Source organism: Strongylocentrotus purpuratus, unplaced genomic scaffold (genome assembly GCF_000002235.5).
Source record: "Strongylocentrotus purpuratus isolate Spur 01 unplaced genomic scaffold, Spur_5.0 spur5_scaffold_14, whole genome shotgun sequence".
Classification (NCBI taxonomy): Eukaryota; Metazoa; Echinodermata; class Echinoidea; order Camarodonta; family Strongylocentrotidae; genus Strongylocentrotus; species Strongylocentrotus purpuratus.
In genome coordinates, this window is record NW_022145599.1 from 12,767,068 (window position 1) to 12,787,644 (window position 20,577).

General features: G+C 36.5%; 1 protein-coding gene across 2 annotated transcripts in view; it reads left to right on the top strand.

Moving 5' to 3' along the window:
- LOC590908 (TRIO and F-actin-binding protein) overlaps positions 1-20,577 on the top strand; it is a 106,082-nt gene that overhangs the window by 53,131 nt on the left and 32,374 nt on the right. The window contains exons 6-9 of one of the 2 annotated variants that reach the window (XM_030984215.1): positions 892-1,000; positions 3,334-3,442; positions 8,915-9,009; positions 10,471-10,588. In XM_030984215.1, coding sequence (XP_030840075.1) covers positions 892-1,000; positions 3,334-3,442; positions 8,915-9,009; positions 10,471-10,588 — 431 coding nt within the window. Of the gene's footprint in view, positions 1-891; positions 1,001-3,333; positions 3,443-8,914; positions 9,010-10,470; positions 10,589-18,274; positions 18,801-20,577 lie in introns of those variants that run through there. The other variant, XM_011683501.2, reaches the window with a different exon arrangement.

The window sequence follows — 20,577 nt, forward strand, 5'->3', positions numbered from 1 at the left end:
AGAACTGACAACTAACCAAATGAGAAAAAAATCCATTATCTCGTAATGCCAAGAAAGGATGGGATTGGAGTCAGGATTGTATGAGCTGTTTGGTTCAAGGGTAGTGTCACTGAGATGTTTTTAAGTTTTGTTTGATTCTGTAAGAGTTTCTTCTCCACTATAATCTGAACTCAAGATAACCTCTAGAAGCTACTTTTTTTCAAGTCCATTTCATGTGTATGTTCTTAGAAATGTTAACACTTCAATTTTAAGGCTTACATTAGCGTGTCGTTGTTGTAGCATTTGATCAGCTCATTTCTCCGAGACATTGTACAGTTTGTCCAGCTTCCCATTACTCTAAAGTAAACATTCCTTCATGAACTTTGGATGGTTTGATGGTTTGATGCACTCCATGAATGTAGCTTGAGTGAAAGATTAAAACAAAAACAACAACAAACCTTGAATGTAACATATATCAATATTTGATGATGTCATAATGCTACCGTGGGAAGAAAAAAAATGAATTGTCACAATGATTGATGTTGTCTGTTCAGAGCCAGGAGGGCATTAACTCTGTGTTAAAGTGTATGGGTAAGTGCCCTTCTGGCTCCAAACAGACAATGTATTTTATGTCTGATAATATACTCTATGAACTTTACAACCCCTCAAACTAATTGACCGATCAAATGACTTCACATTCTAATGCAATGAGTCAGATTTCTATTGTTCAGATGCAATGCTTGCCCGCTCATCCACTGTACATGTATATTAAAGCTATACCTCGATCCCCCTCTCCTCTGAAGCTCCTACCCATCTCCCCTGAAGCTGTATCATTAAAGCTTACCTCCCCCTCTCCCCTAAAGCATGTTTCATCTAATGAGTACGATTCCTTTCTGGTTTGTTTTCAAACAGGACCCTCATTGATGCTGGGATTGACTTAAACAGGGAAACGCCTAACGGGACAGCCCTTCACGAAGCAGCCCTGGCAGGCAAATCGGAAGTCGTCCGTCTATTGATTATGGTGAGTAGGCACCCCCTCCTGTGTCAGGTGTCATGGTCGAGTGGTTGGGGTACTTGATGCTTAATGCTTAGGTCATGGGTTCAAGCACTTGAAAGTTCCGTTTGTCCTTCGGAATGGCATTCAAAATGGAGTTTTACAAATGAATGCCTAAGTGGGGACTTCACAGGATGAGAGGCATGTTTGAATGGATTTGCCAGTCATCTATTGTCCTGTCTTCTTCAGCTCGAGATTGCCAAATATTCCGCTATTTGAACTATCCTGATTGCAGATTATCCAGTTAATTTGCGTCTCCATCAGCCGGAAGTTGCAATTAGCGGGATATTTGGTCAAGATAATCATCCCAAGATATCTTTGGCTAGTTTGCAAAATATCATGCTATTTGGCAAAATATCCCGCTATATGTCCAGTGCGTCTTCTCCAGCCCGAAGGCTCGCACTATGCGCGAACGCTGAGCAAAATATCTTGAGATAATTTCTCGAGCTCGAGTTCCAAGTTTCGAGGTCAAGTCTCGAGCTGATGAAGACGCGATTTGTAACTTCAGGATTATTTCCCAAATCAGAAATAACAGGCTATTTGGCAATCTCGAGCTGATGAAGACAGGCCTTATGCAGACACTTCAAGGCTTGTTCCATTCCATCGCAGGTATAAAGGTTTCTACAATCGATGCCTTCTTGTACTTCTAATCTGCCAATACTACACTAACAGGGCTGGTGACAATTTAGATTGTAATCAGCAATTTAAACCAAATAATGGAAATTACAATTAATCAATTGAAACACTGATTTTTTAAAAAGACTATTACTACTTCTGCTGCTGCTGCTAATAGTGCTTCACTACTGCTTTGTCTACTTCTTCTACAAATGTTATTACTCTTCTGCTAGTTCCGGTACTTTTAATGATAGTACTTCAACAGGTACTACTCCTATTTGTTACACCATATACTTCTGAGTTCTGACATGTGATATTAATATTGCATATTCAGTGCTCCTAGTGAGAATCCAAGTACAAATATACAAATCTCTTTTGTGCTGACTTTTATTGTGGTACATTCTTTCCTTTTATCTCTTCATTTCGCCTGTCTGCCCTCTCTGAAAATAACGAAATCATCTTGTTTATGAGTTAGTAAATAAATCAAAATACAGGAGAACGGTGTCAAAAAGTTTGGACTTCCATTCCGCCTGCATATTGTCAAACTCAGCCTGAAGGCATTGTACTGAAAAACAATTTTGTACCAGAAAGTGTTTAATACTGGCATGAGCAGTCCTTCAGAATGGCATTCATAATAGAGTTTTACAAGTTTTACAAAGTTTTACCAAGTTGAAAATAGTTTGGAGGTAATCCTTTTCTTTGTAAGATCAGTGGGTGAGACACTGGCAGTGATACAGTAGATGGGAGATAATAGTTGTTTACCAACATGTAGGCGGGTTTCTTTCTTGCTGCTGTGTGAACGTGAGTGACGCCCTACCGAGTCTCTCACGCTTTTTTCTTCTCTCTCTCTCGAAAGTCGAGCACGAGTGAGCTAACCTTTCAATAACAATATTGAAATAGTAGAAGTTTGCAACAATGAAAGTAGCAAAAATGATTAAGTAAGATTTAAAAGCTTTTGTTTAGGGACTGATCATATCTGCATTGCATTGTGAATGGGAAAAATATCTTTTCTATTTGTTTTTTGAAACTTGTCCTTGACTTTAGGCTGACATGGTTGGTCTGTTGTAAGTGTTCCTTTATTAGACGGGGACATGTATTTACATACCGGTTACCGGTATGATATAAATTTCATGCATGTTGCGGAATATCATGCAAGTTGCAACGCACCGTTGGGAGCATTGATTCCAATTGTTTATACCTCTTGATAAATGTTGCTGTGGTAACGTACATGTACTAGTGGCAGCCGTGCGTTCATTCAGATTGCTTCGTATGACGTGGTATTAGTATATGTTTAATTTGACTGTTACGTGCATGATTTTGTTTGTATCCTAACAATTACTGAGACTGAGCGGAAGCAACCATACATTTAAATTTGTTATGTCAATACAGATCTAGAAGCCAGAGTGATTTGAATTTAATCATGAGGGCATTTGTTGTTTGTTTAGTGTTTTTTTTCTCCATAAATTCCATTTTCCATGAGTATTTCATGGATTAAAAAAAAAAAAAAATCTGAATCTCAGCAGAAAATGGCTACAAAGATATATTCTGAGTCTGGAAACAATCTTTTGGTACCTCAACAAATTTCATCCAGTCATTTAGCCTTGTTAAGCCTCAACGATTTTTTACTAACCTATTTTGTATTTCGGTTCTCTGTTTGTTTTTCTTCCTTTCCTTTGTTTCTACAGAGTGGCATTGATGTACTAAAGAAGAACTCTCACAGTCAGACAGCTTTAGACATCGTCAACAAGTTCACCCCAACCAGAGCTGCACAAGATATCAAGCAAATACTAAGAGGTAAACATCAATCGGTAGAAAATAATAAAAGGTGTTTAAACCAAAAACCCGGGCATTCCTATTCATATGTCTTTGTGTATAGATAGTTTTCCTCTTGCTTTAAAGATGTTTATGCATGGGTACATAGTCGTTCGTGAAGTAGGCAACTTGGCAATCACTCCCGATCACTACATTACACTGAGCCAATGGGTATTACGCTCCCATGCATACGTCCGTGTGCTGCCCTCTATATACCCAGCAACTTTAAGCTTAACCCATCGTCTACGGGAACCAGTTGATTCCTTTGGGAATGGAGGAATACAGTAATCAGCTTAAAGTCAACCCAATATAGTTCCACCTTGAAATAAAAAAATGTACTACTCCCGGGTTGAGAGAATCTGCTAAAATATCAGGCAATGTCCATACCAGAGTATTAAATTATGCGCAAAGTTTGGTCAACTAGCCCTATTTTTTCAAAAGTATCAAAAATGTTATAAGTTCTTCCGCATCTCATAGAAGTCTACCCGTACGTTCCTTGACATCCTGTAGAAATGTGTGTTATAGGATTAGAATCTGATTTTAACAGGAAATTCAAGAACTTAGTGACAGTTTAAAGATACTGTCTCATGGATATCATTTGGAAATACTACAGCATTTGTTGCTTTGTTGGGCAAGCATAAAAGAAAAAAATGTGCACTATATTGTGTCCAGCTGAAATGGAGTTGGCCAAACTTTGTGTATAGACTGCCCTGGGTCAGGCATGAGTCACAAACTCAAAACGAACTGAGTTGATCTTTTCCTCATAATCCAAGAGCAACAAATCATCAAAGCACCATTCAGCATCATGCCTGATGATTATGAACACTAATAATGGATCCAGGGCAGTAATTCTTTCATATTTTTTCTCCCAGATTTCAATCAGTTTTCCCTTAGAAATACAGCCCTTTCTAATAAAGTCAATTTGTTAGACATGGATGTCTGATTCCGTTGAAATGGATCAAAATTACCAGGCCTTTGAAGGTCATTTAAGGTCACTGGAAAATATTTATAAATACACTTACATCAAATCATAACACATCAGAGGGTGTTTCACAAAGACTAAGATCGACTAACTGGCATTAGTTTCTCAAGGGACGTACAAATCATAGTCACAAATCTACAGAATTTACATTTTTTGATAATTCATTATTGAAGTAAAAAATATTATCTCAAGATCATAATGGTGAGAGCAACCAGTGGCATGATTGGTCTGCCATAGTTAAGTCCAACTTAAAGTCTTAAAGTCGATCTTAGTTTTGGGAAACACCCTCCTGGTCTTGCATAATTTGTATGCCTTTCCAATGGAGGTAGTGTTTGATATTCATTCTCCCTCCCCCCCCCCCCCCCCATTTTCTGTCTGTGTGTCCATCTAAACGTGTAGTGCTGTTATTCCCGTTTCTCAAGAATTTTTAAAGGATGGACTTCAAACTGATTACCACTGGGGAGCACCACACGTAAAAGATTTGATTTGATTTTGAGACAAAAGATTTTTGAAGTGTTGAGAATATAAAGTTCATCCTGTTATTTGTTCAGTGATTGATGACTTTAGCCTCTGATACTAAAAAGCGTTCGGCAAGTTGCGAAATGTGGTTTTTAAGAAGAATGATGAATATCCCTTGGTTAGTAATGAGGAAGTTCTTAGATGAGCTGGAGTGCAAAGGAAAATAATATGTGAGATGTTGATTAGACAGTTGAAGTTCATGGGTCACATTACACATAGAGAAGGCCTAAAGAATCTTGCTTTGACAGGGAAACTTGTGGGAAGAAGGAGTAGGGGAAGAAGGAGGATACTTTGGATGGACAGTCTGCAGAAATTGTTGGAAGAGAGAGGAGTGAAAGAACTGGGAGTGTTGCTAATAGAGAAGGCTAGGAACAGAGGGTTGTGGAACAGCATTATCGCCAAAGTCAACTGATATGGCATTTTATAGAGAGAGAGGGAGAGATCGATGACAAATGTGTAAGGTTGTTAATTAGGAGCTCCCAATATTTTCTAATTATACCTATGACTCAGATGATAAAAGCAAATTTCAAGCCTAATTATGATAAATTTAATGGATTATTTGACATTGCCAACAAAGGAATTTACGTTGGTCATTGCAAAAATATCTTTCATGCGCACACACTCCTTACGTTTATTTATTTCCTTTGGGCCAAAACAAAATTATTGATCCTTTTTTATTTATTTAAAGAATATCCTTATTTTCATGGACAATTGGCTAATGAATGTGGGAAAGAACTTTACATGATGATGACAATACTTGTAACTACGAATACTACAATCACAAATCCAGTAATTAGTTTTCTAGATCAGAAACGATGTTGCTGCCATGCAGTGTGATGTTTATTACCTGGATGTGTCGGTGGCAATCCCCTTTTGATCAAGGTATCGTCGGGAGATGCGTGATGCCAATTATTAGTCCCTGATCACAACGGCCTCCCGAAAGTGCAGTGGGTTTGGCGTATGACCCTGATGGTGAATGTAACAAGGCAGAGTACAGGAAACTCCTCCTATTAGTAGCTTTCCTGTCTCTCTAAGCCTCTGTTTTAATCAGAATCCAAATGCCTATGTCGGATTTATCAATTTGCTGATGTGGTTCGAGTATTGTTGTTTATTGTCTAAGCAGTGCACAGTCACAGACAGGGTTCGGGTGTTGCTGCAAAGATGCTCCAATTGCAAGCAATACTTCTTGGATGATGAATGGACAATAAATCATTGTTTGGTCAAAATGGTTTAGTTGATACTGTACATGTAGATCACAAGTGGCAGTAAGAGGCAACCATCTCCTTTTATTCCTTCTCCATCGGCACTTTTCAAATTAATATAACAAAATTCCCCCCAAGATGATAATGTAGGGACTCTTTAGAGTTTCAAGGGCGATTTCAGTAGCTCTGGCAGCAAACGCGCCTTGCTCCATTGTTGATGTTTGGGCTTTGTTAAGGCTGTAGCGTTAGAGTTGCTATTGGGGTTTAGGTTAATGTTTAGGTTTAGGTTTAGGGTCAGGTTTAGCGCGAGGTCCAGGGTTGAAGTAAAGGATTCAGTAAGTATAGGAAATTGGCCACACAGCAATATTTACCAGGCCATATTTCGTAAAACTGATTCATTGTGTGTTTTTAATGAGGACAAGAATGCTCCTAGTTCAGACGGGTCGCCTTCTAAAGTCAATTTATACTGAATAGGAATTTTCAATACACTAAACCAATAGGAATGTTTCTGATAATGTGCTTCCGTCTGGGTTACAACAAAATGTATTATCCAGAAATCTCCTTTCTACTGACAAAAAAATGGGAAACTACGGAAGCAAAAATGTAGACGACTAAAGATGCATTTATTTAACCAAAAAGTGGGGGAAAACTTGGCAACTGTAGAGATCTTCATAGATAGATTAGCTAGGTTTTGGCTTCTTTTTAGGAAATGGAACTTATTGCCTACAGCAATGAAGAAAAAAAAACACTTTTCATTGTCATGACCTGATTGAGTGACCCCCATCATGTACTCCATCAACTATGTGCATCACCCAACATTGATGTAATGCTATACTCACAACCACTTAGTATTAAATGGTATCACAGTTATTACTAGTTTAAATGTTTTATTACTAGTTTAAATGTTTTATTTTCAGGGGTGGTATTTTAATTAGTTTAATCCAGTTCTCAAAACTAGACTAAAACCGATTATGAAGATTAATGATCATTTGATATTAATTCTGCTGTTAATTTGTTAATTGATTGATTCTTCTGGTACCCAGTGCACTTATGATCATAGGTAGCATTAACTTTAATACCTAATTACTCAGTTTCTATTGTGTCATATGATAGTTTTGAAATCTAATAATAACTACATGTAATAGAAGAATTGAAAGTCAACTTAATGCAATATAAAACAGTAATTTATCAATAATCGTTAAAAGTTCATCCTGATTACTATTCTACAACTAATTCCTTTTCAGAACAAAAGCTAATTAGAATGGTCATAACAAATTGATGACTAACGTGAGAAATTGTATTTCGTAAACTGCGCTGCCAGTAATTATTGCCTACGCTCAAATTAGTATGTGTTTATGTGCGAGTGTGTGCCGCGATGCGTGGAGTTCATGACATTATGTTTACATCGACATGAATGTGACGGTAATTGGCTCCCTCTGGAGTCCGACTGTGCAGCTGAATGCAAGAACCGTAGAATTTATCACACGATGGAAGGGGGAAGGAATGCTTGGCCCCAGCGGGATATCCCCTTAGCTCTTAGAGTGTGCTCCAAGGTGTAAATGGTGTCTTCGCTGGTTAGGGTTATTGCTGAGGTGTTGAAATAGGAAATAATTGGGTGTCCTCTAAATAGATATTCCCCACTTTTGAGAAACCCCAAGGGTTACCTGTGAGTTGAATTTATCACAAGAAGGAGGCTTGCTTTGAAATTTGATAGGGATTTTCACCTGCATGTTAAGAAACGTAGTTACCAAGCACTTACTAAGTACATTACTTAAGTATAAGTATGGTACTAATGTTGTAAGAAGCTATTGCAGTATACAGATAAGTTACATGTGTACATACATCTACCAGGAAGGTGCTTCATACTTATGAAGTGTGTACAGATTAAAGAGATCCTTGCAAGTAAAAGCTCCTATATGCACCAGAGGTCCAATGAGAAGGATTATAGATGTCATTGAGGATGAATGACATCGCCAAAGGATGATTTGATATTTTTTCCAGAAATACTTACTCCAGGTTTCATTTTATCAAAGATGCAGTGTTAAGATCAGGATTGCAATCCGTCCTACGTTAGGTTTGGTGTAGGATTGCAATCGGTCCTACTTAGGTTTGATGTAGGATTAGATTAATAGTGTCCATGATTTATGTTGGGAATTTGTTTAGTGTTACAAATTAAACACATAATATCAATTGTTGCACGAGCATGTTGCTGTACAACCTCGGACCTCCCAAGACCACTAGGACACTGCCTTGGTCTTGAATCTGGGCCATGTTTTGTAAGACTTGTTATCAATAACAAATGCTAAAGTTCTATGACAAATGTGCTTTCGGCAAGCCAATCAGATAGTCAAACCTGCTTTAGTGACCACCTGTCTACAAAGACCACATTTTCGTTTCCCTTGAAAATGGATTCTCATTGAAATGTGTACTAAAGGAACCTGTCTACAAAGACCACCTTTTGTGTTTCCCTTGGGTGGTGGCTATAGACAGGTTTGACTGTACATTAATTTCAGTAGCTTTTAAAGGTTATTGTACATGTATGTAACTTTTTTTTAATAACAAGTTTTATGAAACAGCCCTTGATTGCCTATATCTGAGACTGTAGCCATATCCACCTCGCCATTCTTTTAAAGGTATGACAATTATCAGGATGCTGTACGTAACTAAAATGTTATTTACCACTGAGAACACCTTGACCAATGCTAGGTGTCGTATCTAACACTGTTGTTGTTTTTGTTGTTTTAATTACAGAAGCAATAGGAGGTTGTCAAGCTCAAGCGATCAAGGACTATTTACGTATCCATGACCGGTCAGCCATTTCATTCAAGGCCGGGGACATATTAACGGTAAGTAATATGAAGCACGTCTATATGGGGAGACAGGTTTTTAATTACCTGTGTTAGGCTCTGTTGCTTCATATTATTAATTGAATGGTTTGCATTCTACCTATGATGCTATTAGAAAAAAAATGAAAGTATGTATTTTATACAGGTAATTGAGTTATTATGATGCTAATCGTTGCATTAAGTGATGCATCATCGGTTTGGAGCCAGAAGGACAATAACTCCTACCATTTTACACAGAGTTAATGCCCTTCTGGCTCCACATAGGTAACATTTAGATTATTGATGGTTTGCAAAAAATGTGTCAGACTATTTCCATTATCTTGTCATCATTTATTGAAAATTGATTGGGGTGTGTAAATGGGCAATCCCACTTTAACATGGGATGGATTTCTCCATTACTCAATGAAAATCAATGATTAATCCTTTTGCATCTTCTACTGAAAAGGCTCTCCACTATCAAACATTTAAGTGATAGAACTCCCATCCCTCAGCCATTACAATCTGCAATGTACCTTTCATTTTTGGATTTTAACCCATTGCTTCTAGAAACCGTGTTGTTCCTGTGTTTTGCCTACGGGTATAGCAAATGAAACAGTTCAGTTGTTAGTGGGTTAAAGTAGAAAGGAAAAGAAGAAGGTCATCTCATCATGTCTGGTGACCTTAAAAACATTCAGGTACACGTAGCTCCTGGAGGCATGGTAAAGAAGCTGGTTTGACATCAATATTTTGACATGATTTCTCTGTGTTATGTCAGAAAGAATGTGTGTGTTGTTTCAGGGGGTCCTATTAGACACCTTTTGTTAAAGGTCTTGTTATGCTAAGAATTGTACATGGAATAGGAAGAATATGTGGTGGGCAGATTAAACAATTAATGCTTATTATGATCGAGTACTCACTACCTATGTTCATGGGGCACCGTCTTAGTTTCAAACTTTCTGAAGCCTCAAAGATTTCAACAAGGACCCTCTATAAAAATCACAGTGACTGACATGGCACTTAAACAGGGACTGCTTGAAATATTTGATAACAAGTTGGGCAAGCAGTCATAGTTACTACATCTGACAAAACCTTGGAAGTCCAGATTATTCATTGTGATACTACTATATTCCCATAATATGCAATTTTATGTGAGAGAGATATTAGCAAAAGGTTCACCCCCATTGATATATTTAAACAAAATATGTTGTAAATATTTTTGTTGTGAAGGCTTCGGTGCCTGTCTACTTTGGGTATTAAGTACATTTGAGATTTTTCATTCAGAATTTGTCGAGAACAGTTACATTCAACCATGGAATGCTTATGCCTGGAGCTGGTATATTCTTTAAAACCACTTTTACTCCACAAGTTTCCTGAGGCAGATATAATCTTGTTAATGTAGCAAACTTTATTCTTCTAGCTTGTCATTAAGAATTAATAACATAATAATTCATTATGGGGATTTTCCCTTTTTCTCTCCCTCAGGTGCTGGAGAGGCATCCTGACGGGCGATGGAAAGGGTCCATCATGAAAGGAGGAGTGGAGTCTATAGGATACTTCCCTGGAGACTATGTACAGCTAATAAGTAGACCGCCCTCTGGAGGTAAGAATAAAATCACTCCTAGATACTCTAAGAATAAGTCTGTGACACCAAGCATAAAGAGAAGAGAGATATTGAGTCAAATTGAGGGTGACAAATGATTAGATGTCATCTTTATTAGTTCTTTTATTTATTTCAGAATCCAAATTTGCTTTCTGTTGTTTGTGTGTGACTAGTGGAATTTGAGCTTTGTAAACTCCTTGAGAGTTTACATTTAGGAAAGGGGATTTTCCCTTCTTTATTTTTTGGCAAGCCAACATTTTATTAGTGAACTGCATTCCATTGAAATAAAAAAAATATCAAACAGATAGTTATTATTGTAAAGTTATACTATTTTCTATGTGTACAGTGGTGTTGATAAAGCTGGTGATGATTACACTGATTTTGATAATGAATAATATGGTGATGATAATGATGATACTGATTATGATTATTATGATGCTGATGAAGATAACAATAGTGATAATGATTATGATTGCCTCAATGTTCTGGTTCATACATGTGCCATTTACACTTGAAAAACATAAAACTGTAACTAAAATATGTGCGAACACACCCTGAGTCACATGCAATCATCGACTTGGTGGTTTTGTTAACCACATGACCAAACAAGATATGGTATTGTGTGAATATTTCAGTCAAAAGCAGCAACAAAAGGTTACAAATTACCTGAAGTACTTTCCAGATATTTATCTTGATGTAAATCTTTAACTCTATACTAGGACACTGTAGACCTTCATAGTTATTTGTCTAAGGAAAAACATTTATTTTCTTAGAAGTGTATTTTGACCTGTTTCTGCAGAAGGAAATGCGGTAAAATGGAAGGTGTTCTTTCTCAAGGACATGGTGTGGGTGTGTTTTTAGGTTAAAAAAATTCAAGAATGTTCATCATTCTTTCCAAAATTTTGTTTGTACAGTGTACATGTGTCTTTTTTTTTAGTGGCAATTCATTGACTGAGACCTGATACACACATGTAGTCTAGTCGAGTGAACATCGTAAACATTTCTTTTGTTTTGTTCGATTTCACACTTGTCAGACGACGTTGTTTGTCGGTGGGAGCATGCGTGCGTGCAGGGCCGTTGCGCTTGTTTGCGCAAGTTCAAGCCTGTACAAATAGGGATACCAGTACGTGAATGCATGAGTCTGGGGGTTGTCTACCTACCTGTGTGTATGTATGAGTTATTGTTCATGTTCGTGTTATGATTGGATTTATTCGGAACTTGCTTTAATAATTCCTGGTGCCTGAGAGAGAACCTTCGGAAAGGTGAGAGGTGTATGCATTCTTAAGTTATGTCGGTGTTTGGCCCATGAATTTATACATACCTGCCTGCCCCTTCTGTGAAAGCTTTTTAGGAAAGGATGAATAAGTAAGCCGATGACTTTGCTTTTCAAAGTACGTTTTTGTTTTAAAGGGCATATGTCTGTGACAGAAAGTTGATTTGGTTTGCAGTAAAACTGACAGCATGAAGAAATTGAAATATGCATTCCGATCTATATGGAGTTAGTAATTTTGTATGAAATATGAATATACATTGTAGCCACTAAGTGAATCCGTTTATAATGTTTATGGAAAGTTGAAAGTAATTTTGCTATTCATGTTCTCAGATCAGTTATGAAGTTTAGAGTTGTTGTATATCGGCAAATGCTTTATTAATTGTCTGGAGAATGTTAGTAATATTTTTTTCAACATACATTCTTTCAGTTCAGTGAATTATCCGGCAGAAAAGTCAAATTATACTTCAAAAATGTATTTGACATTACTTCTCAACCACAAAAATACCATTGAAAGAATTAGTCAGAACTTAAGAAATAATAGTAATAAAGATAGCTCACATATCTAAAATATGAATGATGATGAATGAACCGAGCAGAACCATACTTCCTAACTGAATCACCAGTGAACAGATGATTCTGTTTTGCAAGCATGAATGGTGATACACAATCACACATGCACATATGGATCTCTATGGAAAGATCAACTGCGTATATGAGAAACATATGCTCAGGTGTGCATACTCTACTATCTACTCTTCTTTGTGCTGTTTGGAGCCAGAAGGGCACTATCTCATATACTGTACCACATAGTTAACGCCCTTCTGGCGCTGAATAGACGTTAAGAGCTGCGCATTGGGATGACCTGAAGGATCATTTTATGTTGATATTATCGATCGATGAAGGATGTTAGCTTCAAGCAGATGATGACATACATACAGGTGAAAAAAGTATGTAAAATGTGCTTGGCACATCTGTGTAGTTTAACCTAAGGGTTGTAGACATTAAGTTTATATTCAACTGTTGAATTCATTGGATACAGTTGGTCTGTTGGTCTGTGTTATATAAAACGTAATGTCAGGTTGTCATATTATACGAAAAAAATAGTCCCTCGTTTGAAGAAAACAATGTTCTCTAAATTGAAAAAGTAAGAATACATAATACTGGTATCTCATTTATTTACAATACTATTACAAGTGTATTCAAAATGAGTTCATTTTTAGTGGCATTTAAATCTGATTCGAAGAAATCTTAAATTATATTTTTCTCAATTTCATTTGGGAGTTCTTATAGTGTTTAGACTTGATTGTGAACACTTGGAATGATAATTAGATTTTGGCATGAAATAAAATCGACTGAAGCCATTGTGTGTCAAATAGATGTTACATTGTAGAGCAAGGCTTTACATTTGGTTCCAGCCTGTATCTACTCGTACATGACCCTGTCAAACAAGTGAATAATAATATTGTTAGCATTGTGAGTAAGTGATGACAAAATTATGTTTATACATTCTAGAACCATGAAGTATGCTAACCCCTTTCACACTGCTTATCTGTATTTATTACACAAATTATAGAGCTTTCACAGCAGAATGCATTACAGATCATGTTAAAAAGCAATACTTAATGATACTTCCTCATGGAGATCAAGCCGGAAAGATCCTAATGACTTTTTTCTTCGATTGATTCCGCTAAGTATCCATGAACATTCTGTATCTCTTATCCAATCTGATATGCTCATCTGTATACAGGTACAGCACTTCTATATCTGTGTGTGGTTGTGGTTAGATTGGCGGTATGCCATCTTGTACACTCATGTAAAACAAACAGTTGATTAATTCCGGGATTAATCTCACTATGCAAATCAGGCATACAGATAGAGGGTTGGACGGACTCTCGCTTTCAGTCACCGACAGATAGGTGGATAAAGAAACAACTACAAGGTTCGGAACTCTTGATTGCAATCGTACCCTCAGTTTGTGACGGAGTCCATGGATTAGTCATTTAGTCAGTGTTGTGCTCATTTGTACTCAAAGCTGAAGGCAGGAAAGATCCAAGTGTACGTCTTTGTCTCTTCATTATTGATTGAATTGAACTTGCGGGTTGCAAAGTGATTATTAAACAATTGTTTACATCGCGTTATTCTGTGTTTAACCATATATTTCCAATTGCCAATGGATTTAACTCGGCTAATAAAGTAAACACTGCTACACTATTCCTTCTTGAAAGTTAAATCAGTTGGTCAGTGTTATTCTCATCTGCACTCGGAGCTGAATGCAGGGAAGACGTATATCTTGGATTCTAGGTTAAATTGAACTTAAGTGAATTCAAGTTGTTTTGATACCACTCGAGTGCATTGAAAGTGTCTTGTTTATGCCATGTTTTCCTGATTGTTATTGGACTTAACTTGGTTTATGGACTAGAAAATGCTGCACCGTTCCATTTTCTATTGTGAAAGAAAAAGATTGAGGTAAGTTCTGAGCTTCCCAATCGCAATCAGTAAATCATCAAATGATAACTGGATATTGACTTGAATGCATTGGATAAATTTGATGTGCACTCTGAGTTTATGAGGAGATCATAAGTGCAATGTGCATTGTTTACCTTCAAAGATGATCTATTAAAGTGTTGTCAAAGTTAAAGGTTCTATGTTCCATTTGCTGGCCCAAAAAAATGAAAAGGTTAAATTTAGAACTTCCCTCATAACAAAAGGGCTTGAAAATAAGTATTTAGTTGTCGAAATGACTTAAATGATTGCAGTCACCTAAGTAATAAACTGATTTTCAGACCCTTTTACCGAAGGGTCGTACATTTTATGCTGCACAAAGATACTTATTATTATATACACATTTAATTGATTCTTTAATCAAAATAGACAATAGATGTTGATTGCTTGCTTGATATACCATTTTTATTGAAAATTCTCTTGATTATAGAGCAGCAATTGAGCAAAAAAAAAAGAAGATATACTGGTAAGGTAGGTTTAAGTTCAATCTGTAAAGGAACTGAGATATATATATTTACCTCTTATAGTTGATTGCCAACCAAAATCTGGCAGACAAATTTGGACTCATTTTCATGCAAAGTAACAGTGAAACATTGCTACACATCCTGAACTGTTATGTTATATGATTTCAAGAAACACACTGTTGTAAATTTGTAATATACCAGGAACATGCACTTAAATGCTTTATAGCTGTGTTTAATGCTCTTGGTTTATGCAGGATGTCTCTAGTTTATGTTTGCCCTTGGTTTTTTATATCACATTTTATGGCGTTTGGTGGTTAGAGTTGGTAACCTTTCGGAAATCGTCATGGTATTGTGTTATTTTCATCATCATGATTTATTCACATGATTATTCACATGAAAAATGATATTAATGTGATATTTGTGATTTAACACAGTTTTTATATGCTTATGAGCAAAGGTTATTTATTAGAAAAGATGTAAGATGTTTTCCTCGAGGACTTTCCTTGAAATCGGCTTCATTATATGCGTGCGAACGCTTGTGAGTCTGTAGTTAATATTTGATAACACTCTCCAGGGACCTTGAACATGTTATGTTGTGATTCCTCAATGGCCTGATGGAGGAAGTAAAACTAATAAGTATGATATAACATAGGAATGTGATATATGTTCATATATTTGTTTTAAGAGTGATCATAATATTATGATGTATAGTGAGTGGGAGTCAGAGCTTGATATTAATAGGGAAAAATATCAACATGTTTTGATATCAAGGGTTGAAAGAAAGTGAAACCATTTTCATTGGATTAAATAGCTGATATTATATTTAATGTTTTATAGTATATCATTATATTACATACTCATATATATCCTGTAATGTGATACCCAAAATGTGATTTTCAAAATGGTAGAATTAACACTTTAGATGCTAGATGTAACCTTTGAAAATATTGGCTACTTTTGTTGCTGTTCTTGCAGAAAAGATAATTAGAGATTTTTTTTTTTTTTTTTTTTTTTTTTTTTTGGGGGGGGGGTATAAAATCTGTCGTCAGGACAAACACTGATATTCTGATCACAAAATATTTCAAATAGTTCATTCAAGGCACGCAACTTTGATCTGTAAACAACATGTTGTTTCAACTTTGGCACAGAAAAAAGAAAAGAAAGAGAATGATCTTGCATTTTATCAGCAATTACGTAGGCACATTGTGATTGTCTTCTCACCTTTGAGACTAACTTCAGAGATTTTTATCTCGTCAGTTTAATCGTCTTTCGATGACATGAACAGAATGTAATGTCATTAGAAATCGCTTCTGATGTGCTTGTAATGTGTGTGTGTTTTCTACTGTTTGTATGTCACCGAACACTATGTCTTTGAGAATTGAGAACACCAAGGAGGGAAGGTAGTTGAGGAGATTGTCGAGTAGGAGACACGTTCTTGTGATATATGATGCTGCCGCGCCAGGGTAAATGCAGGTTAGCCCAGCTCTTTTTTCCCAGGGCTCTAGTAGAAGTTGATTATAATGATCGCAATCATCTCTGTACTTCGGATGTTGTACATGTATGTTGTGTGCTTTACTATTGCAGCAATTACCTTTTTGAACGTTTCTTTCATCCGCAGCTGAATGTATTTTGTATAAAAGCTGCGCTATATAAATTATTATTATTATTATTATTATCCCAGTTGTACCATTGCTATGTCGGTGGACAATTTCTTTGTCGTTTTCCTAAATAATTCAGTAGGATTGTAAAGCGAATTTCTTTCTCTCAGTAGGATATTCAGTGGGTTTTTTCTTTTTAGTAGGATGTATTGTGGATGATTATAAAAATGGCTATGAAACACAATTGCAACCCCGGCCTGTTGTATATATATATATCTAGTAGAAGTCATGTTCGGATTAAGTACTGTAATACATTTTTGTAATGTTTGAACATTTCAATAGGTGGCGCACAAGGCTGTTGAAGTTGCCTTAGGTTGATTTTGTAATAGTCTATGCGATTATGTTAGGCCATTAAAAAAAATATACATGTTTAGCATGAATTTTTTGGTTTTTTGTGTATTTTTTTGTGAATTTTTTTTTTTTAAAGAAAAAAAAACATAAAAACACTGCTAAAATGGATCTATTTCTGATTTAAGGAAAAAAAATGTCAGCGGCCATCTTGAAAAATAGCCAGACTGTCAGGGAAAATGTACCGAGCGGCCATTTGGAGCGGCAATTTTGAAAGGAAAAAAAAAAAAAAAGAGAAAAAAAGGGCCTCCTCCCTATTTTTTGAAAAAACAGGACGCTAAACATGTTTTTTTTTAAATTTGGCCTTAATTGGAGAAATCATTCTTTGAGTGAACGCATGAAAGCGTTTCAATACAAAGAGATCTTAGAAAAGAGAACTGGAGGACATTATTGTGCGAAAATGTGATTTGAATCTACAACAGTCATGGGAACGGTAACTGTCAGAAGTGAGTTGAGTTCTATGTCTATGGGTTTATGTTGAGAATGGAACCAATTATTTAACATTGATAATTCAACTTATAGCTTTAATCCGTGGGAAATGCTTCTTTGTAGCCGGTGTATATTCTGGGCCCATTTTTCATCCTGATTCTTGGGGGCATTTTAATTCAATAATGCTAAATTACTGGTAGACTATTTTCCTACTGCTTCCTTTCAAAGATATTTTGTGCTGAATCCCTTTTTGTCTCCCAAATGATGATTTCAACAAAGTCCTTGAAAACGTTTAGAGATTCACAGTGTGTTGCTTGTATTTGTAGAACTTGTAACTTCATTTATATATACCGGTATTCCAAAATGGTTGTCTTTTTTTCTTCTTCTGTAATTTAAGCCGGAAATGGGTCATTAGGTTTGCTTTCAACAACGCATTTACGACTTGTCTAAATGCATGCAGTTTTCTATTGTTCATGCTGATTGAGAACCTTGGTATGCTGTTGTTACCAACTTTTGTGGTTTAAGGATGTTGCTATTGTTTTGTTCCATAGGGGAATATGTGAGAAAAGTCTACATTGTTAAGAGTACATGTATGTACCTGACGCACGGTTTTCAAAATATCGAAGGTTAAATCTCAAAGATATCACTGATATTTTCCCCCAAGATCACTCATTCAATTTACGATACAGACTCTATGTCGTCAAGAAGTTGTCCTTCTGCTGGAATAGTTTGTGATTTTAGCACAACAAACGCTTGATCTTTTTTTTTATTCTCTTCTCTTCGATTTGACCGCGCGGGCTTGTAGCGGTAAATTGGTGCATTCTTTATTGAATCAAAGTGAAAATGAAACCAGAAAACGAAGTTAGAGTCCACTCAAGCAACCTATAATTGCTCCCACCACATATCTGGGACATATTCTTGTCAATCTGGTCACTCCTCTACTCATGCCCAGAGTATGCATGGTGATGGTCTAGAAACCAGACTCCATCATGTTACAAACGCAAAACTTACGTATCCCATCGGAAAGTTCGACGGGCGACTTCCTCATTAGCCTGCCATAGATTAACTCAAGAGCTTTGTTGTTTTGATAAATCACTCAAGCACTCGTCTAATCTCAAACTGAAATTGGAAGTTATTTTCCGATCAGATAAGGGACGAAGGGTCTGCGTGCCCAGGCTAAATATGGAATATGTACCACACTCTTCTTTGGGGAGAAGCCTATGTGTAGAGAGGCTGTGTATGTACAGCATATTATGTGTACGTGTGTGTTTACAGGTCAGAGCCCAGAGCTTTGTCACTGCTCTAAAGGCACACAACTGGCCTCAATATCAGTGCTCTTTTGAAATGATGATATCGTTTTAAACATGCCCATGGTGTGGCGCTGATTTGGAAGAGTGCAGTGGACGTACGAGTGGTTCCGCACGGATTTAAAAAAGGGGATACTGTGTTTTATCCAGCTTTGCGTTTGTTTCACATGATTAATTTGATTTGTATTGTGGTCAGACACGTGTGTCTTTAGAAGGATATACTCGGATCAGGTAAGAACATTACAAAGTTGTTTGTACCGTAGTCTGCCAGTATACTGGTGGAAATATATATATGTATGTTTCTCTGCTTTGCAGCATAAAAGCATGTACGTGCAATGTGGTTTTGACTCTCAGACAATGACCTCTTAGTTGCTGTACACTTGTTATCAATGCAATACTTGGGATATAATCATGATACTGTTATGGTATATTATTGCCATTTTGCTGGGTTGATAATCATAAATCATGTTTGATGCTGTAACTTAACGTGGGGATAGTATTACAAAGAATAATGTAGTTTGTTGTGGTATGGTCCATGTGCAGAAGAAGTGTACAAGGGATTGTTGTGTACAGACAGGGCAGGGCAAATGCACACAACCCAGGGGGTGTATTTTTTATCCCTCTCGAAACTGCCCAACAATGGAACATATTTATCAGTCTCATTGTGATATCAAGTATACAGTGCTAGTTTTACAGGTAGAGGAGATTTGTGATATGTTTGTAGTGCAGTACTTGGGAATATATAGTGCCTTTAGTGGCAATATGTTTATGTGTACCGGTATGTCCTGTTAGTATTACTTTACAAAGAATCTATACCTTTACCTTGATCTTGTTTTGCTTTTTGGTATCTCTCCAGTGAAGTTTCCCTTGAATCTTTACTAGTGCAGAAGAATATACAAGTAATGCTGATATCACATGAACGGGTAACATTACTTCTTCCAAACTGGAATGGATATATTCCTGTCATGCATTTATAATCAAGTGAAATGTGATGATAATAAATAGTAAGCATGTTGAGATGGTATTTGATTTAAAGAGATATGTATCTATATTTCTGTAGATTATGAACAGGCATACATGTATATTATCCACATTATAAAAAAAGGAAATATGCATTCAGGAAAGAATTAGGCTATGCAAATGACTCTTCATTATTATTATTTCTGTGCTCATTCACTGCCATACTGCCTCTTTCCTATCGGTTCTACAATTTATGGGCACTATGTTAACTTTTATCTTGTCTGGTCGTTTACCAATCAAACCATGTCATCACAAAGTGTACTGTGCTTCTACTAGATGGAGGACACATTATTGTCTCATGGCCATCTCTGTAGTGTAATAACCTCCATACTATTACTGGCCTTTTCAATCTACCCCCGTTCTATGGACACTGTTTTGTTCGTTGCGTGACAGAATTGTGAACAGTATCTAGGATTGCTAGACCCCTTTATACAGGTGGATGAATGATAAATACTGGCTGGAGTCATTTGAAGTGCTTCGCTGTGAATAGAGTCTGTTTGAGAGTCAATAAAGACTGTATCTACACCCGATACTTTCAATTCCCTTTACATTTATCCCTTTGGGAGTGGTTTAGCTGAGCTATACACGTTGGAAGTTGCAGCCAGTGATCCAACGTCTTCACATACTATTTATAGGTTACAATGTCTGTGCACTACATAAACATTATTACATAACTCTTAAACATTGTATTATGCACTCGTGTAAACAGTGTTACATAACAGTCCAAGAAATGAACAAAGGGCGTTAATACCTACCCTGATTTGTAGTGTCATGTTTCAGTCATGTGAGAAATTACACAGCCCACAGGGATCACTTGCCATATATGTAAGAAACCATTCAAACAATTGATGTAAAATATATACAATTGCATTGATAATTTGATACTTTATCTGCACTACTTGCACATTCAGTTTTGTGTATTATTTAAATAATGTTACAGATACCGTAAATTTCTGTGTATAAGATGCACCCTATTTTGGGGGGAAAA